Raw genomic sequence first — 22045 nt, 5'->3', positions numbered from 1 at the left:
CGCCGGCTTCCCTCAGCTTTTCGGAGCACCTCCCTCGCCGGCCTCCGCCCCCGTCCAGTGGCTGTCCCAGCTGCCGCAGCCGACGGCGCGCCTGCTGTGCCCAGTGCTGAGCGAGCGGCGCGGGGGAGCTGCGGCGCGGGGCAGGAGGGACGGGAGGGGACGGGACGGACGGGACAGGACAAGACGGGACGGGACAGGACAAGACGGGACGGGCGGCCGCCCGGCGCCAGGTGAGCGGCTGCAGGCTCGCGGGAGCAGAGGCGGCCGGAGGCGGGGGGCTCCCGAGGGCGGGAGGGGCCGGCAGCGCGGCGGGCTGCGGGGGTGGGAGTCGCCCTGAGCCGGGTGGAGGTGAGCGACTCTGCGGCGCCGGGCGGCAGAGGTGCGCGGCTCCCTTGGGATGGGTTTTTCCGCCGGCTCTCCCCGGAGGGACGAGCGAGGTTAGGGCGGGGAGGTCCCGCGGTGGCGGGTGGAGGAGCGCAGGTCGGGGAGCTCCGACCTCCGCGGGCAAGTCCGGCGGCTCCCGCTTAGTCACGCAGTGCCCTGGCGTGGCATTGCGGGTCTCGCCCGGCCGGGGGGAGCGCGGCTGAGCGGGGAGGTCCCGCGGGCGGGGCCGGGCCCGTTGGGACTCGCGCCGGGCCGGTGCGGGGTGAGGCCGCCGTGAGGGGCTGCGGGGAGGGCGGCCGGGCTTCGTCCTGAGCGGCGCCGCGCTGCGCATCAGGTACAGCTCTCGGTGCTGCTGGCGGAAAGCTCTCCTTCAGCTTTCTAGCATTATTTTAGGCGCTTAATTAGTCAACGGCGAGAAACATTTAGTAGCGCGTTTAAATTGGCCTGAAAAGTGAGTGGTTTTGACAGAGGCGTTGGTGGCGTTTGAATGCGGTTTAGACGGAGACAGGGTAGCATCCCGTTGGGACGGTATTGCTAGACTGGATCGGGGTTTGCTCTCACACCCGTTTTCTGTGGGAACGGGTGCAGAGAATGTATTCAGCTTAAAGGTTTTCCCTGCTTCTTTCGCATACATTCTGCAAGGAAACCTGTATCACTAAAAGTGATGTCTTCAGTCGCCTTTTGTGCACAATACTTATTTCGAGACGGGGGTTTGTCTGGGGATTTTTTTGTCATGTCCACTGGCTAAGTGTACTGGAAGCAGCCTTTCTTGACTGACTTTATTTTTGCTTTGCAAATATATAGATTTAGTCATTCATGGGTAGTATTTGTAACAGTACTGAACTCTGTTGCTTTTACTGTGTTATTTTCTTGCACTGATTCATGTAAAAACAGAGAATAAATGTTTGTACACTAGTTCAGTGTGTGCTTATCCAGCAAATTAAATGTGATTGTGCAAGCCTTGTCTAGTTTTGACTTACATGAAATCCCAGAATTGGTAAGGTTAGGAGGAGCCACAGTGGGTTATCTGGGCCAACCTCCCTACAATCAGAGTAACCCTGAAGGTGTGGTGGAATTGGCTTCAACATGAGCCAAAATAGAGTTTACAACCTCCAGACCTAAGCGTTATCAATCCCAAAGCAAATTAGTTGTGTCTCCAGTTCTGTCACTTTTACTGAAAAAGTAAATCTGGCGTTATGTGCGTCTACTCAGAACATGTTCCTCCTTTTTGGTTGTATAGGCTAACAGTGTACATCATCACTAGAAGAGAGCTGCACAAGCTGATATTCCTGATCTTAAGCTTTCAACGTTAAGGGTATTCCCAAGTGGAAAGCATACTTCTGTAACTGTTTCCATGGGGGAAACAAGCAAGATTTGTTCTTCTGCTAGGTGACCAGTAGTGTGTTTGTTGAATTAAACTAAAGAACAAAAAACATGTCTTTGCTTAGGAGGATCTCCAAGTACTTGTCTTCACTGAGGAAGCACACTTATAATTTAATGATGAAGACAAAGCTCTGAAGTGGAATGCTTTGAAAAAAGATGCAGGAAAGAAATTGCACATAAACAGAATTTGCTCAGATACGAATTGGGGCCACAAAATTTTCTGCCTACACTGTAAGATAATATTATGTTATTTCTACTATGGTACCAAGTGAACTAGTGTTATTGGTATCTTTATTAATATTACTTTAGTATCTTAAGGTAATTCTATAGATCCAATGGTGTTTGTTAGCATGTTCATTTTTCTTCAGTGCCTTCCAAATTTAATGTTAAACTTCTGTTTCTAATACATCAACACAAATTGGCTCAGATTAGGGCCAGTTGGAGAGAGATGAAGGACTAAATTCCTTTTCTCAAGTTAATTACCCAATATATACAGTTTTTTTGCTGTGAGTGCTTTTAGTCAGGTCTTCCACTAGTAACTGTAGAGTGTTGGCAGATTGAGAAAGTTTGGGAGTTCATGGGGGAATAACTCTTGTTAAATTGGGACAATTCTTAGTTCCTAGCATGTAACATGATCAGTGGCCTTGGCAAATGCAGTTTAGCTTTAAAACTGATCACTACACTTGAGTTTGAAGTTTTATGTTTTCAGTGGAATAATAGATTAGATTATTTGAAGGCCAAAGGGTAGCTCGTGCAAGTAATCTCATAGACGTCAATGTAAGAATTAGCATTAATAAGTCATGTTATTTGGCCTGAAATGTTAGCTTTCTGATAAATGGTAAGTCTACCAGTAGTTTTATATCTAGGTTCAATTAAAAGCTTTGCTCTTTTCCAGATGCAAGGATTTAGAGAATATTAATTTGTTGGTAGGTGCTACTCAGCTTGTGAACATGAATAGAGTTGATCATTTCGTTTGTTAGATAGGTGCTCATGATTATGAGGGTCTTACTCTTTCCAGTCATAAATTCCTGGTGGAGTTACAGTTTGGAAAGGATCTATAATTGCTCTATGAAAAAGATAGGCTTGTATAACTATATGGTAATTAATAGGACTCAATTACTTGGGAGTCTTGCATTCCTTTTGTGACAAAATACCTTTGAAATTTATTGTTGTTCAGGATGGACAAAGAGTCTTTGCTAGCTGACATTAAATCAAAGACAAAAAAAGTGGATCTCAAACTCCTCCCTTCATGAGTCACATGGATTTGTCTTCAGCTGTGAGCTGAATATTTTGTATGCCACAGGTACTCAACCTGTGAGTGCTACCTACATCAGCTTCAGGACAGTTTTATTGCAGGTGTTATGCAGTGGAACTAATACAAGATTTTAGAAGTGTATCTGGCAGTTCAAGTCCCAGACTCAGTGTTTTCTGTCTTTCTTTTATTGAGGAGTTCTGTAGCACAGAAATATAAATACTGTTTGACACAACAGCTGCTTTTCAGCTAATGCCTTATAAAAATGTGATTCTGTTGTTCTGTTCTAGGTCATCTTCTGCTGGCTGCTTAAATACAGTGTTCTTACCAGCTCATAGAAAAAGTATAGTTAGGAACATGATTAGCTTATTTTTGTTTGTTTTAAAAGAAGACTGTAGAGTGTCAGTTATACTAGATGCGACAGTATATAGAAAAGAAATACTTAATAAAGTTCCCCAATCTACTTAAAATACTTCTTCAATCTGTAGAATTTATAGAAAATTACTAGAACTTACCACATTATTTATATTTTCTGAAATTTGCATGAGTACCTCAAGTGATGCCTTAGTTACCAAAAAAGAACAACCTTTCACTATTACTGTCTCTGTCTGGCCCTGTAGCTCACATGCGTGCAGGCACAAACGCACGGCTCGCTTCAGTATAAAGATGGTTGCAAGGAGATGGGAAGGGCCTTTGCATGAGTTCCAGCAGGAGCATTTATTGCCTCTACACTGCCGAAGATTCAGGGGCAAAGATGAGAGAACACTGGCGATCCGGGGGCTTATCCGGGGGTGGGGAAAAGATGGGACTAGGGAAGAAGGACTAATGGGGAAGCTCTGGGGGAGTGACAAGGGGTAGAGGCTGACAGCCGACCGGGGAATCCAAACTGGGATAGATTAACATAACAGAACAAGCATCCTGGGAGAAGCCTTTCTGGTCACCCTAACATTAAGTGGTTCTTGTGGTACTGGGGACTTGTCTTACTGAGCACACTCTGTCCCTTGTAACGTAGGTTCACCGGCCACCACACTTCACAAATTAAGCACTATGTTCTCATTTATGGTGTTCCTTAAAGGAATCACTCAGGAGTTAAGATCTAAGAGATCCATCAGAAAGTTTGCCAGAAGTTGTCATGTTTGATAATATGTGACACGTTTAGAAATGGTAGAACTAGAAAGACAAGAAGTAATGTGATTATTATAATTATGGAAATGTTATTTTGCACACATAACAAAACTTAGCATCTTTTACTGATGCTTTTAGTGTTCAAAATATTCCTTTAATAAGTCCCTTTCTTTAGAGAAAAAATTACTGTGCCTCTCTGCCTGAATTTATTAGACATCTGGGCAGGCATGACTATGAATGCTGCCAAATTCCATGTTTAGGTTCTGAGTTCCCAACAAGACTTTGAATATCTTTGTTTCTTTTGCACCAAATTAATTATGGACATAAGCTGACTGAATGGGTTTCTGATGGGTTTCTTCATGTTTTGAGGTGACTTTGTTCCACCATTACTTACTCATAGCATAGTCCCAATGTTCATATAAGTTGAATTAAAAATGCTTTCTTTTTTTCACCCTCATCAATGTTTCAACAAGTCAGCAATGTGGTGATTGTGGTTTATTTCTGGGAAGGCAAATATTTTTTTTTTTTAATAGAGGTGGTGATGTTGAAAAAAGCCATGTGGAATCTAGTTGTACAACATAAATTTTTTGAGCTGATACATTTGTGGGGATTGCACACAGGAATGGCTCCGATTTAAATAAACTTTTCTGAAGTTGCTTTCGAGTCATCTACTCACCTGTGTGATGACTTTCAAGTATTTAGAGATGTTTGCTATTGACTAACTTGTTTCAGTTGTACTAGTCTAATGCAGGCAATGGTACCATTTCCTGTCCCCCTGCAGAGACTTACATTGAACCCTGAGAAGTGCTAAAGGAGGCCCAGAATGCAGTTCTGGCGTAACCCTGTTTCCTAGAATGTCTTAATAGAGGTTCCCTAAGTGTTTACCCCATGTGAAGGCTGAAGTGCCAACATGACTGTATTTCCTTAGGCTGTGTAGGGTAGTGATGACATATTGTTTATCAGAGTTTTAGTGGGACTTTGGAAGATGCTTGCTTTAGTGCATCCATCTTTCCAAACTGATGAGTTTTATTTCTGTGGTACAAACTATTAGTTTTGGTCATTGGGCTGTTGACTGAAAAAGCCTGAGAGTCTGTTATAAACCACCCCCACACCCCCTCTTTCAACCAAAAACCACCACCAAATATTGTGCTTCTTAGCTTCCAGAGAAATTTTAAGAGCTCCAAGAGCAGGATCCAAGATACCTGTTAAGTCCATAAAGTGAAGCTTAGGATGAAATCACAGTATAATTTCTTTTCTAAGGTGTTGCTGTTCAAGCCAAGAGAGCTTGAAAAGGAGAGTGGGGAAGAAAAGTGTAAACTGAGCAGAAACAACTATTTGCTTTTTATTTTCCCCCACTTACAGTAAGATGAAACTTTTAGAAGTCTTATTTTTCTGAAAAGTAGGAAAATTGAAAGCATGAGCTGGATGGTCTTCTTTTTTGGCGTGCCTGGTCCTCACCTGACTCCTCACAGTCTGCTTGCATTGTTCACTAATATGAATATTTGAGGTTTATAAAAGTCTTTGTCCTTCCCTCTTTCTCTCTGCATCAAATCAAGTCCTGTAACTGAATACAAAGGCTTTTGAAAACTTTTTGTCTACTTTTTTGTGCTTATATCTCTGTATACCTTTTCTCATGTTCTTATATGGCTCAAGGTGCATGCGTAGTGTTCTTTTAATCTTTTCTGATGTGCCAACCTTTGTGTGGTCGTCTTCTCTGCAGAACACGTCTTATTGTTTCCCCCTCCCTTAAACCTATATACGTCCATACCCCAAAGTATTAAGGAAAATGTAAACAGCCTGTCTGTAGTTGAAATAATCAGACTTGTGACAAACAACTACTTTCATTGCATCTCTGCTTGCCATGCTTCATCAGTACTCTGTAAACTCTTTTGAGAGGAAACCTGCTCAGGCATTGTCACTGAAGGGCTTTTTAGTTTGCTCTAGGATTAATAGAGGGTGTGGGCAATACTGTGCTCTTGAGGGAATACATCGTGCAGATAAGGATTTCCTGGATAGTGTAAAACTTTTATAAAAGCTAGAGAAAGGCCTCTTGCTCATCTCCCAGGTGACAATTGGATATGAGGAGGTGAAACATTTCCAGTCTGGATAAGAGGGAACAAAACCTGCTTGTAATTGTCCCCTGCCCTGTTTTTGCACTATATAGGACACAAGTTGCTGTACAAGAGAATTAAGTACCAAAAGTGCAGTATTTTTGGCACTGAGGTCAGTAATGGAGAGCCATCCAATAGCACATTCCATTCCTGAATCCACTTACACAGGTCTGAGTCATTAAGTTAGCACTTTTAGATGAATCTAAGGGGAGATCTGTGAGTTGAACTGAAGGCAGACCTTGGCTTGCACAGCTTGGTATTTGTGAAATAAAATATATTAAAAAGTCTTTCTAATGGCAGTATCCTGCAACAGTTGAAAGGCTAAACAAAAGAATGGATTTCTCAGAGAGTTCATCCTCCTGTTCAGTTCTCATAAGAACTCAATCAACCAGCTATGAGTTTTGTAGATGATTGATGTCTGTACCAAAGTGGCTGGTTGCTATCTGTAAGCCAACTTATTAAAAAGTAAAATATTTAATGTCTTTGAAAACAGTAAAGATTTATGTCAGGAGGAAGGTACTTGAACACATTACCATTACAGTCTTAGAAAAAGCTAGTGTTCTACATAAAGTAACTGTATGAACACAGTGACCATAAAGAATACAGTTTTTACAGACATGATTAACACTGGAGAAAATTAATGAAAACCAAATTATTATCAGACAGTAATAATCCTGTTACTGTATTTTGGAAAAACACATAAAAAAACCCCCCATGGAACAACATTTTAAAATCAATGGTGCTACTTCTGCTGTTAAGTCAGTGAATACTGTGTGTACCAAGATTAACTGTGACACAAGAGTTTCCAACATAAGCGTCCTCCCTATTACATCTAAGTTGCTCCAGCCAAAATTTAAAAATAACATTAAAACTTTACTGCATTTTGGTTCCAGTCTGGAAAATATAAGGAGTTGATGGAAGAAGTCTTCAGCCTTACATTTCTGAAAGGAAAGACATCAAGAAGTTCTCATACCTGGACAGTATGATGTGTTTCTCTTGCTCTTTTTAGCCTTTTATCACCTGGTATAGACTTGAATAAGGCAGAATATCACAGAACAGCAGCCAGAAGCTTACCATTCATTATTACCCTTCTCCTCAGCAGTAACTTCTATAAATTTGAGAAATATTTTTATTGAAATCCAAAATCTTAGTAGGGGATGACTACAGAGGACAGAATGAGACCCAGAGAATACGGATGAAATAAGTGTGGCTTGAACAAAGCAGTTTGAAGTGCAGCAGTAGACGGACAGCATTATTTGAAGTAAATGAATTATTGTTTTGGGCCATGATTTCCAACGTAAGTTTCTGTAATCCACTGTTTATGCATTGGCAGTGAAAACCTGCTCTGCCTAAAACTTTGCATAAAAGAACTAATAGTTTATTAAATGTTAAATACTGCTAGTAAATATGTATTTTCAACAGGAATTGTGAAATTCGTATGTATTTTTCCAAAAGTGATTTAGCAAAATACTTTAGAGAACACAACAGCTGTTTTTATGTTTTGCACTTTCTTCATCTTTAATCCTATGAAAGTATATCTGCTGTAGTACAAGGCAAGCAGTTGCTGAAGGTAAGTCCTAAATGTCTTGATCTATCACCCATGGGTGCACACTTGGAAAGTAGTAAACTAGCATGGCATGAGCTAATTAGTATTAATAATAAGAATACAAACTCCTTTTATACCATTTTCCTGTCTTTGTTTCCACTAACCCCTTTAATTTGCAAAGAATGTGATATTAATGCAGAACTGGAACATGTATAACACAACAGACAAAAAAATTTAGTTTTTCAAAGTATGTTTGTTCATTTAAGAAAATCTCTGTCAATTCTAATTTGACTTTCAAATTAGTAAGATGGTGTGAAATGTTGTGAGACCTGGGTACCAATGCTACAAGGTTGTAATTGGTCAAAATAGAACACTCTTCGTGGAGAGAAAACAAGAGGTAACAGATTTATGCCTGAGCCTTTAATTTCTATTTTCTGAATTTTCTTTTTTTCTGCTGACCATAAAGAAATGTTTTATATTGTCATCTTCTTCAGACACTTAGCTCTTTGTAAATAAAAATGACTTAGTTGTAACTGAGAAATTGAAGACAGCTGGTTGCATCTTTACCTGTAGTCTGTGCATAGAATTCTTTCCCACATTTGGGCGGCTCAGTAACTGTTGTACTTGATTAGATTTGCTTGATATACAAGTGAAAATTTTTCATCCTACTGCAAAAACTATGCATATTCATGCTGAGATCTCTCAGTCATGCTGTATTCTTCTCTTATAAAGAACAATACAAGTGTTCATTTGAGCAAATGAGCAAAATTAAAACCAAATGAAAATAATCCCTTATGCCTAATTCTATAATGTCCACAATTATATATTGCAATTACATTAGTGCTCAGGATCATTAAGAGTAAAGATTTAGGATTCTAATACAGGAAAAAACTTAAATAAATTTAAGAAGAACATAATGGCCAAATGTTTTGGAATGTATCATATGATCTTCATTTGAATAGATATGGTGAAATTGTGTTTTATATCTTGCTTTTTTTCCTTTAAAAATATACCAAAGCTAGCAGCATCTTTTTCTTTGGTAGTGCTTAAACAACATTGTTGCAAAAAAAAAGGAACACAAATGTTATTTTACCTCTCTTAGGTAATTCTCTTTTAATTGTATATTTTATCTGGACATTGGAACAGATCTTGAGCAGTGTAACTGTCCAAAGTCTTGCAAAAAGTCAGTTGAGCTGTGACCATGTCAGTATTTCACTTTATACATTTACTCAGTTTCCTGCTATCTGGATTTTATTGCTTTGCCTGGGATCATTAATTTTCATTCATAGCTTTGAATAGTTTTGGAGTTCTTGATGTGACTGTGTTCAATCAACAAGAAGCTCTGCCTCTGTCCCTATTTGTCTTTGCCAGGCCCATCTCAGGAAGTGAGATCAATGTCAAAAAAGCCCAGATGAGATAAAAACCTAAATGTACAGAAAGTATTACAGCCTTTTGTTTAAACACTGGACAAATATTAGCAAAGCTCGCTCTGAAGTGCCAGAGTTAGAGGAAGGTCCATTCAAACTCCTCAGGGCTACAAAGTGCTCAGACAGGTCTGGAGTCAGTACCAGGAATTTCTTGGCTCCTGTACTCAAATTTAGACTTTTGTAATGCAGTTTTTATTTCTGGGGGATGGGACACTAACATCATTGTCTAATGAGGTCTGCCAAACAAAATAGAAGGCATGCTTGGTGGTTGAGGAGAAAACCTCTGTCCTAGTCAGCTCATTTCATGTGTATCTGTGTGCAGGACTGAGGCTTAAGGAGAAAACTAAAAGCAGGGAATGTAGGAGCATTCTGAATCAGTATTAGTGACACAAAGCAAGCAGCTTGCCTCATTACTTGCTAGCATTGGTGGCTACACTTGTGGATGCCACTGAGTATTTTTGGGCTCCATCCCATTCACATTTCAACTCTTGGTGTCTAGGTAGTAGAGACAAGGGATGCTGGCAGTTGTGTTTGTTTTGTTGTCTAAATACCTCACTGTGGATAGATGGTTTGGGTACTAAAGAAGAGATTTCCCCATAAAATGTAAGAATAGAATGGCAGCTTGGTTTTGCTTGGAAGTAACCTAATTTGAGACTAGAATGGGAAGTGTGAGTAAGCAAAGAAAGGAAATGCAGTTTTTGGATAAGCATCTCTTTTAATCCTAGGAAATTATATTGTAGATGAACAGTCTTGAAGTTGTCAGATGTATTTAAGCACAACAGTTTTCATTATCAGGTTCTTAAGATAATTAATGTAATTCTGCTACTCAGTTTGCTGATGGAACAACTTTATTAATACATGGTTTTTAGACATTCTGAGAAGCAAGCTGAGTACAGGTTTGAACATGTTTCCTGGGGATCTTTAGAAAGCTAGCCCACCTTTGACATTTGTTCCCATTTTAAACTTGTTTTTGTTTGGTTTCGATCTGTTCCTGCATAGGATTGTGTATATTAGGTATGACCATTGTTTTAGCATATGATTTATTTTCTGTCAGCTTTTTTATATTTGTTAGAAGTACTGCACATTGCATAATTCTTGAAAACACTGGCAACAATGTTGCAGTGCTCTTAATTTTTAAAAAGCCTTTGCTTTATGCTTTCTATGTTATGTTGTTATATGTGTATAATTTATTTGCGTGTATGTTTAATCAATTTCCAAAGCTTCATTTGCTTAGCAACTTCACTGTTTCTCAGTTTATTCCTGTGGCACTTCTCTTGCAGAGTTCAGCCAATAGTAACCATTGTAAATTAATAAATATTTACATTTGTGTGAATGCTTGCCAAAAAATGGCATTTTAGCCCTAACCTTAAAAAAATGTAAAATTCCTGAAAGAGTTCACCATTTACAGTGCCTGAAAAGAAAGGAATCTACTGCAGCCTGACACAGCATGAGCAGAAGCACAGTGCAGTTTGTGAGCAGTGTGAGTGCTGACCAGCGTACTTGCACATGCACCCAGCTTGTGATGGAAAAGTTGTGCTGTCAGGCAGAATGCTCTGTTATACCCTAAAGGTGATACATGAAAGGTAGTCAATGTGTAAAGTTTACTGCTGTGCATGTTTCAAGAATCAGCTATAGAATCACTTGCCACTATGTATCTAAACCTTTTTATTTAAGAATTAATGCATGCAACAAGCATCTGAATGTTTCTTTCGGCGTGCAAAATACTCAGATGTACGCTTTTTTGAATAGATCTTAAAAAAATTATTTCATAGAACGATATCTCTTATAATAGAAGGCACATCTTTTTTTTCAACGCATTTTCTTTTGTCCTGTTGCTCACATTAGACAACCATCACTAGGAGGAAAGGTAGACAAACCAGGTTTTCGTGATACTGTTTGTGAACTTGCTGCCCACAGTGATTTGTGGAATTTATCTTTTTTTTTTTTTTTTTTTTTGGTGTAGCTTCTTGCCTTGATAATAGGACGAGGATTGGGAATCAAAATCTTGCTTCTTACTTAGGCATTAGTCTTGCTGTTAAAGTGTTACATGAGAGAACATGTGGGTAATGGACTGAAGAGATGCTTTCTTGCATACTTACTGAGATTAATAAAGCTTTTGGATAACCTTTCCATGCTTTCTCTGTCAGCTTTTGGTTGGGTAGTTTGTTGTTGTTGTGTGCGAATATTTTGGAGGTGTTTGTTTTTCAAATCTTGAAAGTCTTACTTGTGCAAGGAGCCATGGCCATGCTCTGATGTATTTGTAGTCTTTGGAGAATTAGAGCTTGAATGGGTTTTTTGGTTTTGGGTTTTTTTTTTCCTTTCAGCAAACAGCTCTTTCTCTCTTAGTGTCTTGGCAATATACAGAGTATCTGTGCATTTCTCTGCAATATATACCCAATAGTATAACAGGGTTGGGAAGATTTATGCTCACGTTGGAAACACATTTTGTCATAATGTCCACACACCTACACGTTTTCTAGTCGTGGTTTATTTATTTAATTATTTCTTCTAGAATGGTTGTCTGGGGAAAACAGCACTGCTGTGTTGGCAGAATACAGGACATTTTCTTGAGATTCAAGATTGTTCAAGCAGTCCTTTTACTTCAGTTATTCCTGGCTACAGCAAGCAAAGGTAAGAGAATTTTTTCCTCATTTGTCTAGTGTTGGTATTCCAAATAAATAACATTAGTCTTGATGAATAGGACTTTTGAACATATTCAGGACAGGCAAGTTTTGCCTCTTGCAATCAAGAGGAAGAACTGTCAATAACAAGAAATGAAACAGTTGGTGCTTAGCATTTTGGATGCCTTTCATGTTTTCATAAAAAATCATTGGTAGTAACTTCTAGGCTATGCATGAGGAGAGAACCAAGACACAATTTGTAGTAACAAGACAAATTATTTTATTGCTGGGGTTTTTTTTAACTGAAAGTGTTACTATTTTCAGAACATGTTGTTAAATCTTTTACACTCCTCTTGCAAAATCACCATAAGATCCTTTGAGCTTTTTTGGGCATGTGTGAGTGTAGAATATGATCTTGGTTGTGGATCTGAATATGGCTAAGGAAAAGGTAATAAGGTCCAAAACATGTAACAGAAATGATGTATTTGAACTTGGCAGTTTATGCTCTTTATGTAACAGTAAAAAAATAAATCCGTAAGGTTCTTGTACAAATTGGATAACTGATGTGGTGATGCTTTTCTGTGACATAAAGTAGAATAAAGTGGGGTAAAATAATCTGTGTTTCTTCATGGCTATTCTGTAAACTAATGGTTAGTCTGTCACTGCTCTGGACCTCAGGTGATAAAGATAACAGTGCTTGTCATTCATAAAGTTTCCTTGTATCAATGGTGTGTAATACCGAACCCACTACATACATTTATCATGTTAATAATGTGCTTAGAGTATTAAAAAATTGATAGTGCTTTTTGCCATGTACTTAATGGCTAATTTCAGAAGCTGCATTTGTGGCATGTTATCTTAGTCTAGAAGGTCAGAATTTCTTGCAGTTCAGATTTACTGCCTGATTTTTTTAAATTTAAGTATGCCTGCTTTACGACATTGTACAAGCAATGAGATTTCACAGGTTACAAACTAGGCTATTTCTTACTCTAATTCTCCAAATATAGTAATTTTCACAAAATGTTTCTATTGAGGCATATCTGAGATTCAGGTGATAGACCTGCTACTAAGATGGAGAGGTTTTAATTTCTTGTACATTAAATAGTAAGAAAGACAGAGCTGCTCAGCAGATGGACGGATGTCATAGAAGAGTTTTTCAGGGAAAATTTGATTGTGTCTAAAGTTCTGAGGAAGCAAGCAAAGAGGGATTTCATTTTTCACCTTTGAATCACTTAAAACTGTCAGTAATCTTCAAGAAAAGCTAAACTGACACAAGAGTGTGTTTATGTTTTCCCCCTATATTATTGGGGGTTTTTGGTTTTAGGGTTTTAGTACTACCAGCACCATTTCTACTCAGTTCTCTCCTCATCTGAGATGCCAAAATATGTTTGTGTTCTCCAAAAAATACGAAGAGCGAAGAACTTCCTGTGTTCTTTCTGATGCTCAGAATGCTGGATAATGTGATGTTGTTTATCCCCAGCTAAACAAATAGAACTGTGAATGAAAAGGAGGGATGATGTTGATTTTGAGGAAACAGTTCTTAGCTTCAGATTTTCAAAATACTCAACAGAATCAAGTGACCCACATGCAGAACGTTTAGAGTTTTAAACTTTTTATAAAGAACAGTTACAAGCTGTAGATGGAATACTTGAGTATACAAGAGTCTTTTGACATCATTTCAATGGACTGTAGTGAGCCAAATTTGTCACAGGTGACAAACACTTGCAAGGAAGTTAATGACTATTGTTGTTACTAGTTAAAAGCCAGAGTGTGCAGACACATAAACTTGTGACTATTTTTATTCAAGAGAATACCTGAGTGTAGTAATGCTGATAGAGTGGTTATTTGTAATATAAGGAAAATAACACTGCTCCTTATGTGCTGAGAGAATCTGCTCCTGTAGGTCTAATTCTTAATACCTATGGTTGGCTACCTCTTGTAAAGGTATCAGTTATCATTATCTAAGAATGTTTAGAAAAAAGAAGGAGATTGCTTTTTTGGTTTATGTTGTCATTCTCAGAAAGTTTATTTTAAACTGTTGGAAGTGTGTGCATACATTTCAGGATTTCTTTTAGGGCTTAAGAGAACGTGCTTACTAAGTACATGCTTTTAGTTTTACTGAGGGTAAAACCCCCAGGTTTTGCATCTATTAGAAATAAGTATAGTAAGAAGAAAAAATTCGCATTTCTGAAAAGGCTTATGTGCCCAAATACAGCAAAAGACATTGAAAAGTCAGCCCACGATACTATTGCATGGCAACTCCTTCGCTCTAAATTGTGGGGTTTTTTGAATTTTTTTTAAAGTTATTATCATTATTTATTTTTTCCTGAGTTTTCTTACTCTGGAGATGTTTGAAACATTCTTTCCACTGTGCTACCCCTTCTGTGCTGTCGTGATAAAGGTGTGTTCATGGCTACTTTTCTGAATGTATTGTGTAGTCTGGATGCATGGAGACTAATTATAAGACAGAAATGCCGCTGTCAGAGCACAGCCAGTTCCAGCTCCTCAGTTCTGTGGTCAAGGGTGGGTTGCAGCCCACAAGCACCATTGCTAGAGATAATAAGTGACGATTAACAGATCTTCCAAAGGCTTTACTGTAATGTCATCTCCTACCTACATTGCATCCACTCACATATCGAGGAGACTTAGTCAAGATAATACTGATAATTAATTTCTAATGTAAGGCTGTACTGCACTCACTTGGAACAGCAAAGTGCATTTTCTGACTATGATTATGATTTCCTTTGTGCTTTTTCAGCATTCTTTGGGTAGATAAACTGTATTAAAATTTCCAACCCTGTCTTGTAACAATTCAGATAGTATTGGTATCTACTTTATTAACTTTGGCATCCCTTTTTGGCACTTTCTTTTTTATGACTGTTTAGAGCAAAGTGGGCCAGCTTTCCAGTTTCCAGAAGTGTAGACCTCTCTATGTAAACACTTTTCTTAGTTTAAATTAATTCTTCAGGCCTTGCGTATTGATCAACAGCAATCTTTTTGGATTATATAAAGCAGACCAGGAGAATTCATCAGCAGATTGATCTCATTTTGTGTAATTTTTGTTGGCTACCTGTCTTATGACTATTTTCATCTGCAAGTTTATGTTCACTCTGGCTCCCTTGACAATTTTGAAGTGACAATTTCCCTAAAGAACGTAAGAGAATTTAGCAGCCCTTTAAATCGCTGTTGGCACATCAACACTGATTTAATTCTTAACATGAAATCAAGCCTCTCTCAGAATTTGTTCATTTCCAAAACCAAGTCTGATGATGAGACTTCAAGTTTTGATTAGTATTTTTGCTCAGGAGTGGAATTCTAGTCTGTCAATTTGGATAGTTAACAGTGACTTCAAGTTTTGAAGCTGTGTCAGGAAACTGCCTTTACCAGTCAATTTGGCCATCTCTGCACGTTCAAGATTGCTTAGAGGAATTTTGGAGGCAATATGAGTCATGCAAATATACTTCTGACATACACTGTCTGAGGAACAGCTGCTGCATCAAGTCTTCCAAAACCTTCAGCAAAATTTCTGCTCAATAATGAAAGACTTGAGCAATTTTTTTAATTTGGGAAGACTGTGTCACCAGTGTTGGCATGTTATTAGATGGCTGTTTCCTTTATAAAAGCAGTTTTCTTATGATCTGTCCATGCTGTAAGGTGGTAGATCTGTTTTAGTTAAAAAGGTAGGTACATTTGAGTCTGTATCTAAAAATCTCATCTTCTATGACACTTTCCCCTCCCATCCAGTCTTCCTCATCCAGCTTTTAAGTAATTTTAAAAATTAGTTTTCCATGCTGAAGTGTTCTTAGCTGAGTATCCCAGATTTTGCTTTCAGACTCTGACAAGTGGCCAAACGGAATGAGTGAATTCATGCTGCAGGGTTAGGTGGGGGAGGTTTGCTGTTGGGTCAAGTACGTCTTTCCTTCTCCATTGCCATTTAAATCCAATCTAAGTATTAACTCACCATTCAAAATCCATTGTCTGTGAGTTAGGATTTTCACCTAATTCAGCCTGTACCCAGGGAGTTTTTTGTTTGGTCTATAGCCTTGCATAGTACTTCCATGATGTATGCTGAACTTCAGGAATGATTCAGGGTTGTGAAAAAAAACCTGTGCGTTTCTGCTAGTTAGCATCACAGAGCTATAGGATGCAACAAGAATAGATATCAATGACTTTCCATGAAACTGGATTGATATATTTTGTGTTTCAGACTTTTTCTGGTAGCTTGTACCTATCAAGCTGCACTTGGAAGTTAGGAACTTTCTCATTGTTTTCACGTGTTGCTATTGAAAAAGAAATTTGAGAGCCTGGAGGTCAAGAGACAGAAAAATTGTTGGAACTGGCCTGATGAAAGCTGGTGCTCTGGTTGCTTGAGAACATCACAGAAGAGCTGGCTGCAATCTTGACAACTAACTAGGACTATGAATGTAACCGACTCTGGAAAAAAAACCCTGATCCAAGTTGCCTGGAAGTTTGTCTTCTTACAGAGGAGCTAATGGAAAAGGATTTTTTCCTATGTTGGCTGATCATTTTCTGCTTGTCTGACCCCTGACCAATCATCATTAATCCCACAAGTCCTCTGGAGCGTACATAAAAGCTCTGCATAGATGGACAAATAATGACCTCCTTAAAGGTGTCAGTAATGTGTTCTCTTGCACTGGCTGAGCATCTGCCAGCCTGTTTCATTTTTCTGTTGTTCCATTTCAAGTTCCAAAGGAACTTTTTCTTATTTTGGTGCTGATGTGTACACCATAAAGCAAGCGACTATGATAATAATTATGCAAATGGAGTGTGGATATTTCCACAAAATAAGAGCTCCAAAGAGTTTACATCTACAGCCACAAAAGTCTGTCCTTTCCTGTACTGGGACTATGGAAGAAACAAGGCACCTACAAGAACTGAACAGTTATGATCAAGTTTCAGTGTTTGGGGCATTATCTGGAGCTGCTTGTTTTATAGGGAAGGTGCCCTGCTGGAGCTGTTGTTTATGAACAGAGGGGGCTGGTAGATGATGTGACGGTTGGAGGCCTCAGCAATCACTAAATGATGAGTTTTCGATTTTTGGAGAAGGAGAGGAGTCAGCAGAACTGCCACCTTGGATTCTGGAAGGGAGACTTTGGCATGTTTAGGGGACTGGTTGACGGAGTCCCTTGGGGAGCAGTCCTGAAGGGCAAAGGAGTCCAGGAAGGCTGCACATTATTCTTCAAGAAGGAGCAGGTCATTCCGTGCTGAAAGATGAGCCAGTGGGGAAGATGACAGCCTGGCTGAACAGAGAGCTTTGGCTGGAACTCAGGAATGAAAGAAGAGATTATGAGCTTTGGAAGAAAGGGCAGGAAACTCGGGAGGACTACAAGGATGTCTTAAGATTAGGCAGGGAGAAAATCAGAAGGGCCAAAACCCAACTAAAATTTAATCTGGCTACTGCCATAAAAACCGAAAATGTCTCCATAAAAACATTAGCAACAAAAGGGCTAAGGAGAATCTCTAGCCTTTATTGGCTGAAGGGGGGAAACATAGTGACAAAGGATGAGGAAAAGGCTGGTGTACTTCATGCATTCTTTGCCTCAGTCTCAGAGTACCCAGTGCTCCGAGCTGGAAGACAGGGATGGGGAGCAAAATGAAGCCTCAGTTGTATGAGGTTCAACAAGGCCAAGTGCCAGGTCCTGCACTTGAGTCACGACAACCCCATGCAGCACTAAAGGCTTGCAGAAGAGTGGCTGGAAAACTACATGACAGGAAAGGATCTGGAGGTGTTGATCAACAGCTGCTGAACATGAGCCAATGTTTGCCCGGGTGGCCAAGAAGCCAATGGCATCCTGGCCTGGATCAGCAGTAGTGTGGCCAGCAGGACCAGGGCAGTGATTGTCCCCCTATACTGGGCACTGGTGAGGCCACATCTCAAATCCTGTGTTCAGTTATGGGCCCCTCATTTCAAGAAAGAGATTGAGGTGCTGGAGCAAGACCAGAGAAGGGCAATGAAGCTGATGAAGAGTCTGGAGCACAAGTCCTGTGAGGAGCAGCTGATGGACCTGGGATTGTTTAGCCTGGAGAAAAGAAGGCTCATGGGAGACCCTATTGCTCTCTCCCTTAAGGGAGGTTGTACCAAAATAGGGGTCAGTCCCTTATCCTAAGTAACCAGTGACAGGACAAGAAGAAATGGCCTCAAGTTGCATCAGAGGAGGTTTAGATTGGATACTAGGAAACATTTCTTTGTGGAAAGGGTTGCTAAGCATTGAACTAAGTTGTGGAGAGAAGTGGTTGAGTCTGTCCCTGGAGGTGCGTAAAAGATGTGTAGATGTGGCACTTGGGGACATGGTTTAGTGGTGGACTTGGCAGTGCTGGGTTTACAGTTGGACTCAATGATCTTGGAGGTCTTTTCCAGCTTAAATGATTCTGTGAGTCTACATGGTCATCCTTGGTCTTGTGCATAAGTTTAACCTCAGAGTTTTCATGAGCAGCTAGGATTTATTGACTGCCTCCAAATTTGTTACTTCCCCATCACAAAAATAAATCCAAAGGAGTAGGTTACAAGATTGTTTATTAATGTGTTGTTTTGAAAACTCCTAGGAAAATGCCTAGAAACAGTAGTATATTGAAGAATAACTTTCATATGAAAGATCTTTTTTAAAACTAAATCATTTTACAAATCACCTTTTCTTTATTTAGATCAGGAGGATTTCCTAGGGCGATACAAAGCTGTCTTTAAGACTGCATGTGAAGATCCGTGGAGTATGTCATCAAGAATTTCTCTGCGTCCCTTGAGAGAATTCCTTGTCTGTGTGCACCTCAAGCTGTATTCCTCAAATAGTCCGTGGACAGCATATGTATATGTTGAAAAACCTCTTCACACCAATCTCTCTGCAAATAAGTATGATCTTGGACTTACAGGAGATCATGGTAAATTGAAGATATGGTTGTTCAGAAAACAAATAAATACAACTGTAAGACTTCGTAAAAACACTTGGAACCAAATATGTATCCAGTGGAAAAGTGACAATGAGGAGATGAAGGTATTCATAAATGGAAAACAAGAATCACGCAAGAAACTAAATGGGAAATTTAATTTGCCTGGAAAAGGCCAGTTCTTACTTGGCTGTTCAAAGCTGCGAGGTACATCTGCGTCACCTCACCAGGGAATGACTGGGGAGCTGTACCTGTTCAGAATGTGGGACAAGGCAAATATGACACAATCTAAGGACTGCCAGGATAGCGGTGTTATACGCTGGAGAAAGGAGGATTGGACCTATAATACGACAGTAGAAGAGGATAACTCTTTACAATGTGGTAAGTACCGCTGCATTGCTTTTGAAATAGTAATTCAGTCAAAAGTTGATCTGAGTATGTTTAGCATTTCTCTTCCAGATTTTATGAAGTGTCAATCTATTAATCATTCCTAGCTAAATTCTTGATGAGATCATGTGAGGACCTGCAGCTTTCACTAGTTTTTATCCAAATGAAAAAGTATAGCATCAGTCCTTTAAAGATTTTCAACTTGCTTCAACTTTTTTGTCTATCAACCGTTAGTGTAATATGGGAGCAGGATGTATGCGACTAAAACTCCTTGGAGTATTGGGGCATGTATCAATTTCATCTTAAAATAGTTAATTTGCACATCTTCTGTTCAGGGAATAAATACAGAGGAAAGCATTGCTGGTTCTCATTCCACATTCTCATTTGCTGGGCCAAAATTTCAGTGAGTGCAGCTTTCAGTGCTTCACTGGTGCATTACACCATATTCAGCAGCTAGGGTCTGCAAAAATTATAGGATGATCCAATTTCTTTATCAGTATCAGTAATGCCTCCTTTATTAAAATGACCAAATGGTTTCTCACACATTTCTCAAAATTCCCCTCTGCCCTGAAAAAGAACCACAAAAACCTTTGAATCAAACCAAACCAAGATTTTATTTTTAGAGAAACTGAGTTCAAGCAAGAGAATAATCCTATTTTTAGCTTTTGCTATCACATCTGTTGGCAAAAAAGACAAACTTGAATCAAGCTTTGATGGTATACAATTTATCAATCGTAGGAAATTATATTATCCCCTAAGAGATTTTAATGTGACTACCTCAATTATTGTTTCCTTAAATTTTTATATAGCATCAGTGATTCAGTTTAACTGTGGCACCAGTCTTCATAATCTTTATCCTTAAAAAATGTACCTATCTATTTCATGCTGATTCAAAAATATCTTTTATTTGTATAATCTTATAACCACTGCCTGACTGGACCAGATTCAAAGTGCCTTAGTAAGGGCAGTAAAATAAGGTGATCAGATTTCTTTTTCTGGGAGAGAAAGAAATCTGTCCAACAAACCAGGACTCATGGAAAATGCTGCCAGCACTGGTTTGTAATGAATGAAATGCCTTTGCTGTCCCTGATGCTGTAATTGGGAGAACATCATCTTTGATGGATTGTGACTTGGGAAAGGAGCTGAAGAAAGAATGTCTTTCTTTTACTCATATATTGCTGTGCTTGAAGGAACACAGTCCTAAGGCTGAAAGGGGGAACATTCTGGCTACCAGACATAAGTTTGGTACAAAGAAAGTCTGAGAGAGGTATGTCTGGATGGTGGGGAAAATCTTGGTCACAGTGGAGGATCTGATTGTCTTCTACTGATGCACAGAAAGCACAACCTCCTTGTTTTCTGTTCCAGCAATTTCTGCCCTGAATATAGAGCATCCTTGAACATCACAGGACAGCTTGATCAGGAAATGCCCAGCTCCAGCCCCAAGTGATTAATGGGTTTAGAATTCACGATTTAGTGGCTTGTGGAATCTCTAGTGAGTGTGTAAGATGCGTGGTTTCCAAAGCTCTGTTGCTTAGCCAAACTGACTAAGCAGTAACTATGCTAACAGGGTTTGTTTCAGTGCAGAGACCATCTCTACTGCCAAATATAAGTTATCTCCTCTAGATAACTGGGGGCATTAACAGCTTTTCAAAGAGAAGCTTACTGGAATTCTTTTACAGTTTATTGGCCTCTCTTCACTAATAGATGCATTTTAGCTGATTATCTCCCCCAAGCTGTGCTGTGAAAAGCATATATTTAGCAAATATAGTCCAATAGATAACAAAGCTTTTGCAGTAGGAATATCTAACAGTCCGTGTCAGGTGATTTTAATTGATGTTGCTACTACTCTTACAATCTGATTTCTTTCAGTGAGTTCCTCCAAACTCCTGTGTAAAAATCACCTGATTTGGGAAGCTTCTCTGGTTTTTTGTTAAAACAGGATAACTTTGAGTAGTAAGTCTGCAGAAGGATATAATTTTACATCTGCAATGAACGTAACTGGCAAAGGGCAAAAGTTTTGGAAAGTCCTAAACTTTATAGGCACAAAAGGTGAAAAGGAAGTGGTTCATTAGTCATAATTGTGCTGGAGGACAAGTTTCAGATTTTTTTTTGTGACATGGTTGGCATTTTGTACCTACGTAAAACAATTATTTGTAAAATGTTCTGTCAAAGGCTACCGTAATTTCTATGATTTCTTCTTTGCTTAACCACTCAAAGTCCTTGTGCAGTGTAAGCCATTGTCTAATTGGTGCCTCATAGGCAGTGATCCACTCCATTAATAGGTCTAGGTTTACTTAGCATCACGTTTCCTGCCTTTCTGTGTATTGAGTCTTCTGATTCGTTTACTTTAGTTTTTATAATTTATTTTCATGAATATTTTTCAAATTACCAAAGATTTGTTTAATTTTTTTCTTAACAGTTTGAGGTCTAATAAGGATCAAAATCCTGACTCTGGTGAGATTCACACACATGCTTAGCATTTAAAGGTATGCTTAACTTTAACCAAGTAGCTCACTCCCCAGAAGTGGCTGGGATTACCTTTGCAGTAGCTGCATGTTTTATGCATCTGAAATATGCAAGAAAGGACATATCTGACTGCTTCCCACTTTGGGATGAAGCTGCTCACATTTCTTGGACTAATGGTTCTCAATAGTGAAACCTTTAGTTCTGAGTTAAAGATGACACTCTTGCTCCTTCCAGTGACAGAGTCTTCCGGTTCTCCTTCTTGGTGTGGCCACTGCACACTGAGCAGGTGTAAATACTGCAGGCAGGGCCAGACAGGGAAGGAGGTCACACACTTGGTGCGTTACTGGCCTTCCATGTACATTCTTCATGTTCCTTTGATAATTCCCCTCTTGGTGAGAGAGAAGTAGCATAACAGCTGTGATATGCAGAGAAGAGTGCCACAA

At 39.4% G+C, this 22045-nt stretch overlaps 1 protein-coding gene across 5 annotated transcripts in view; it reads left to right on the top strand.

The window, feature by feature from the left end:
- The first annotated feature begins 47 nt into the window (after positions 1-47).
- ADGRG2 (adhesion G protein-coupled receptor G2) overlaps positions 48-22045 on the top strand; it is a 59913-nt gene continuing 37915 nt past the window's right edge. For 2 of the 5 annotated variants that reach the window (XM_048287264.1, XM_048287252.1), the window contains exons 1-3: positions 50-230; positions 11741-11859; positions 18513-19130. In XM_048287264.1, coding sequence (XP_048143221.1) covers positions 11742-11859; positions 18513-19130 — 736 coding nt within the window. In that variant the 5' untranslated portion in view covers positions 50-230; position 11741. Of the gene's footprint in view, positions 231-649; positions 719-11740; positions 11860-18512; positions 19131-22045 lie in introns of those variants that run through there. The other 3 variants (XM_048287273.1, XM_048287257.1, XM_048287254.1) reach the window with 3 other exon arrangements.

Source organism: Corvus hawaiiensis, chromosome 2 (genome assembly GCF_020740725.1).
Source record: "Corvus hawaiiensis isolate bCorHaw1 chromosome 2, bCorHaw1.pri.cur, whole genome shotgun sequence".
In the NCBI taxonomy this organism is placed as follows: Eukaryota; Metazoa; Chordata; class Aves; order Passeriformes; family Corvidae; genus Corvus; species Corvus hawaiiensis.
This window is presented reverse-complemented; position numbering and strand designations above follow the sequence as displayed.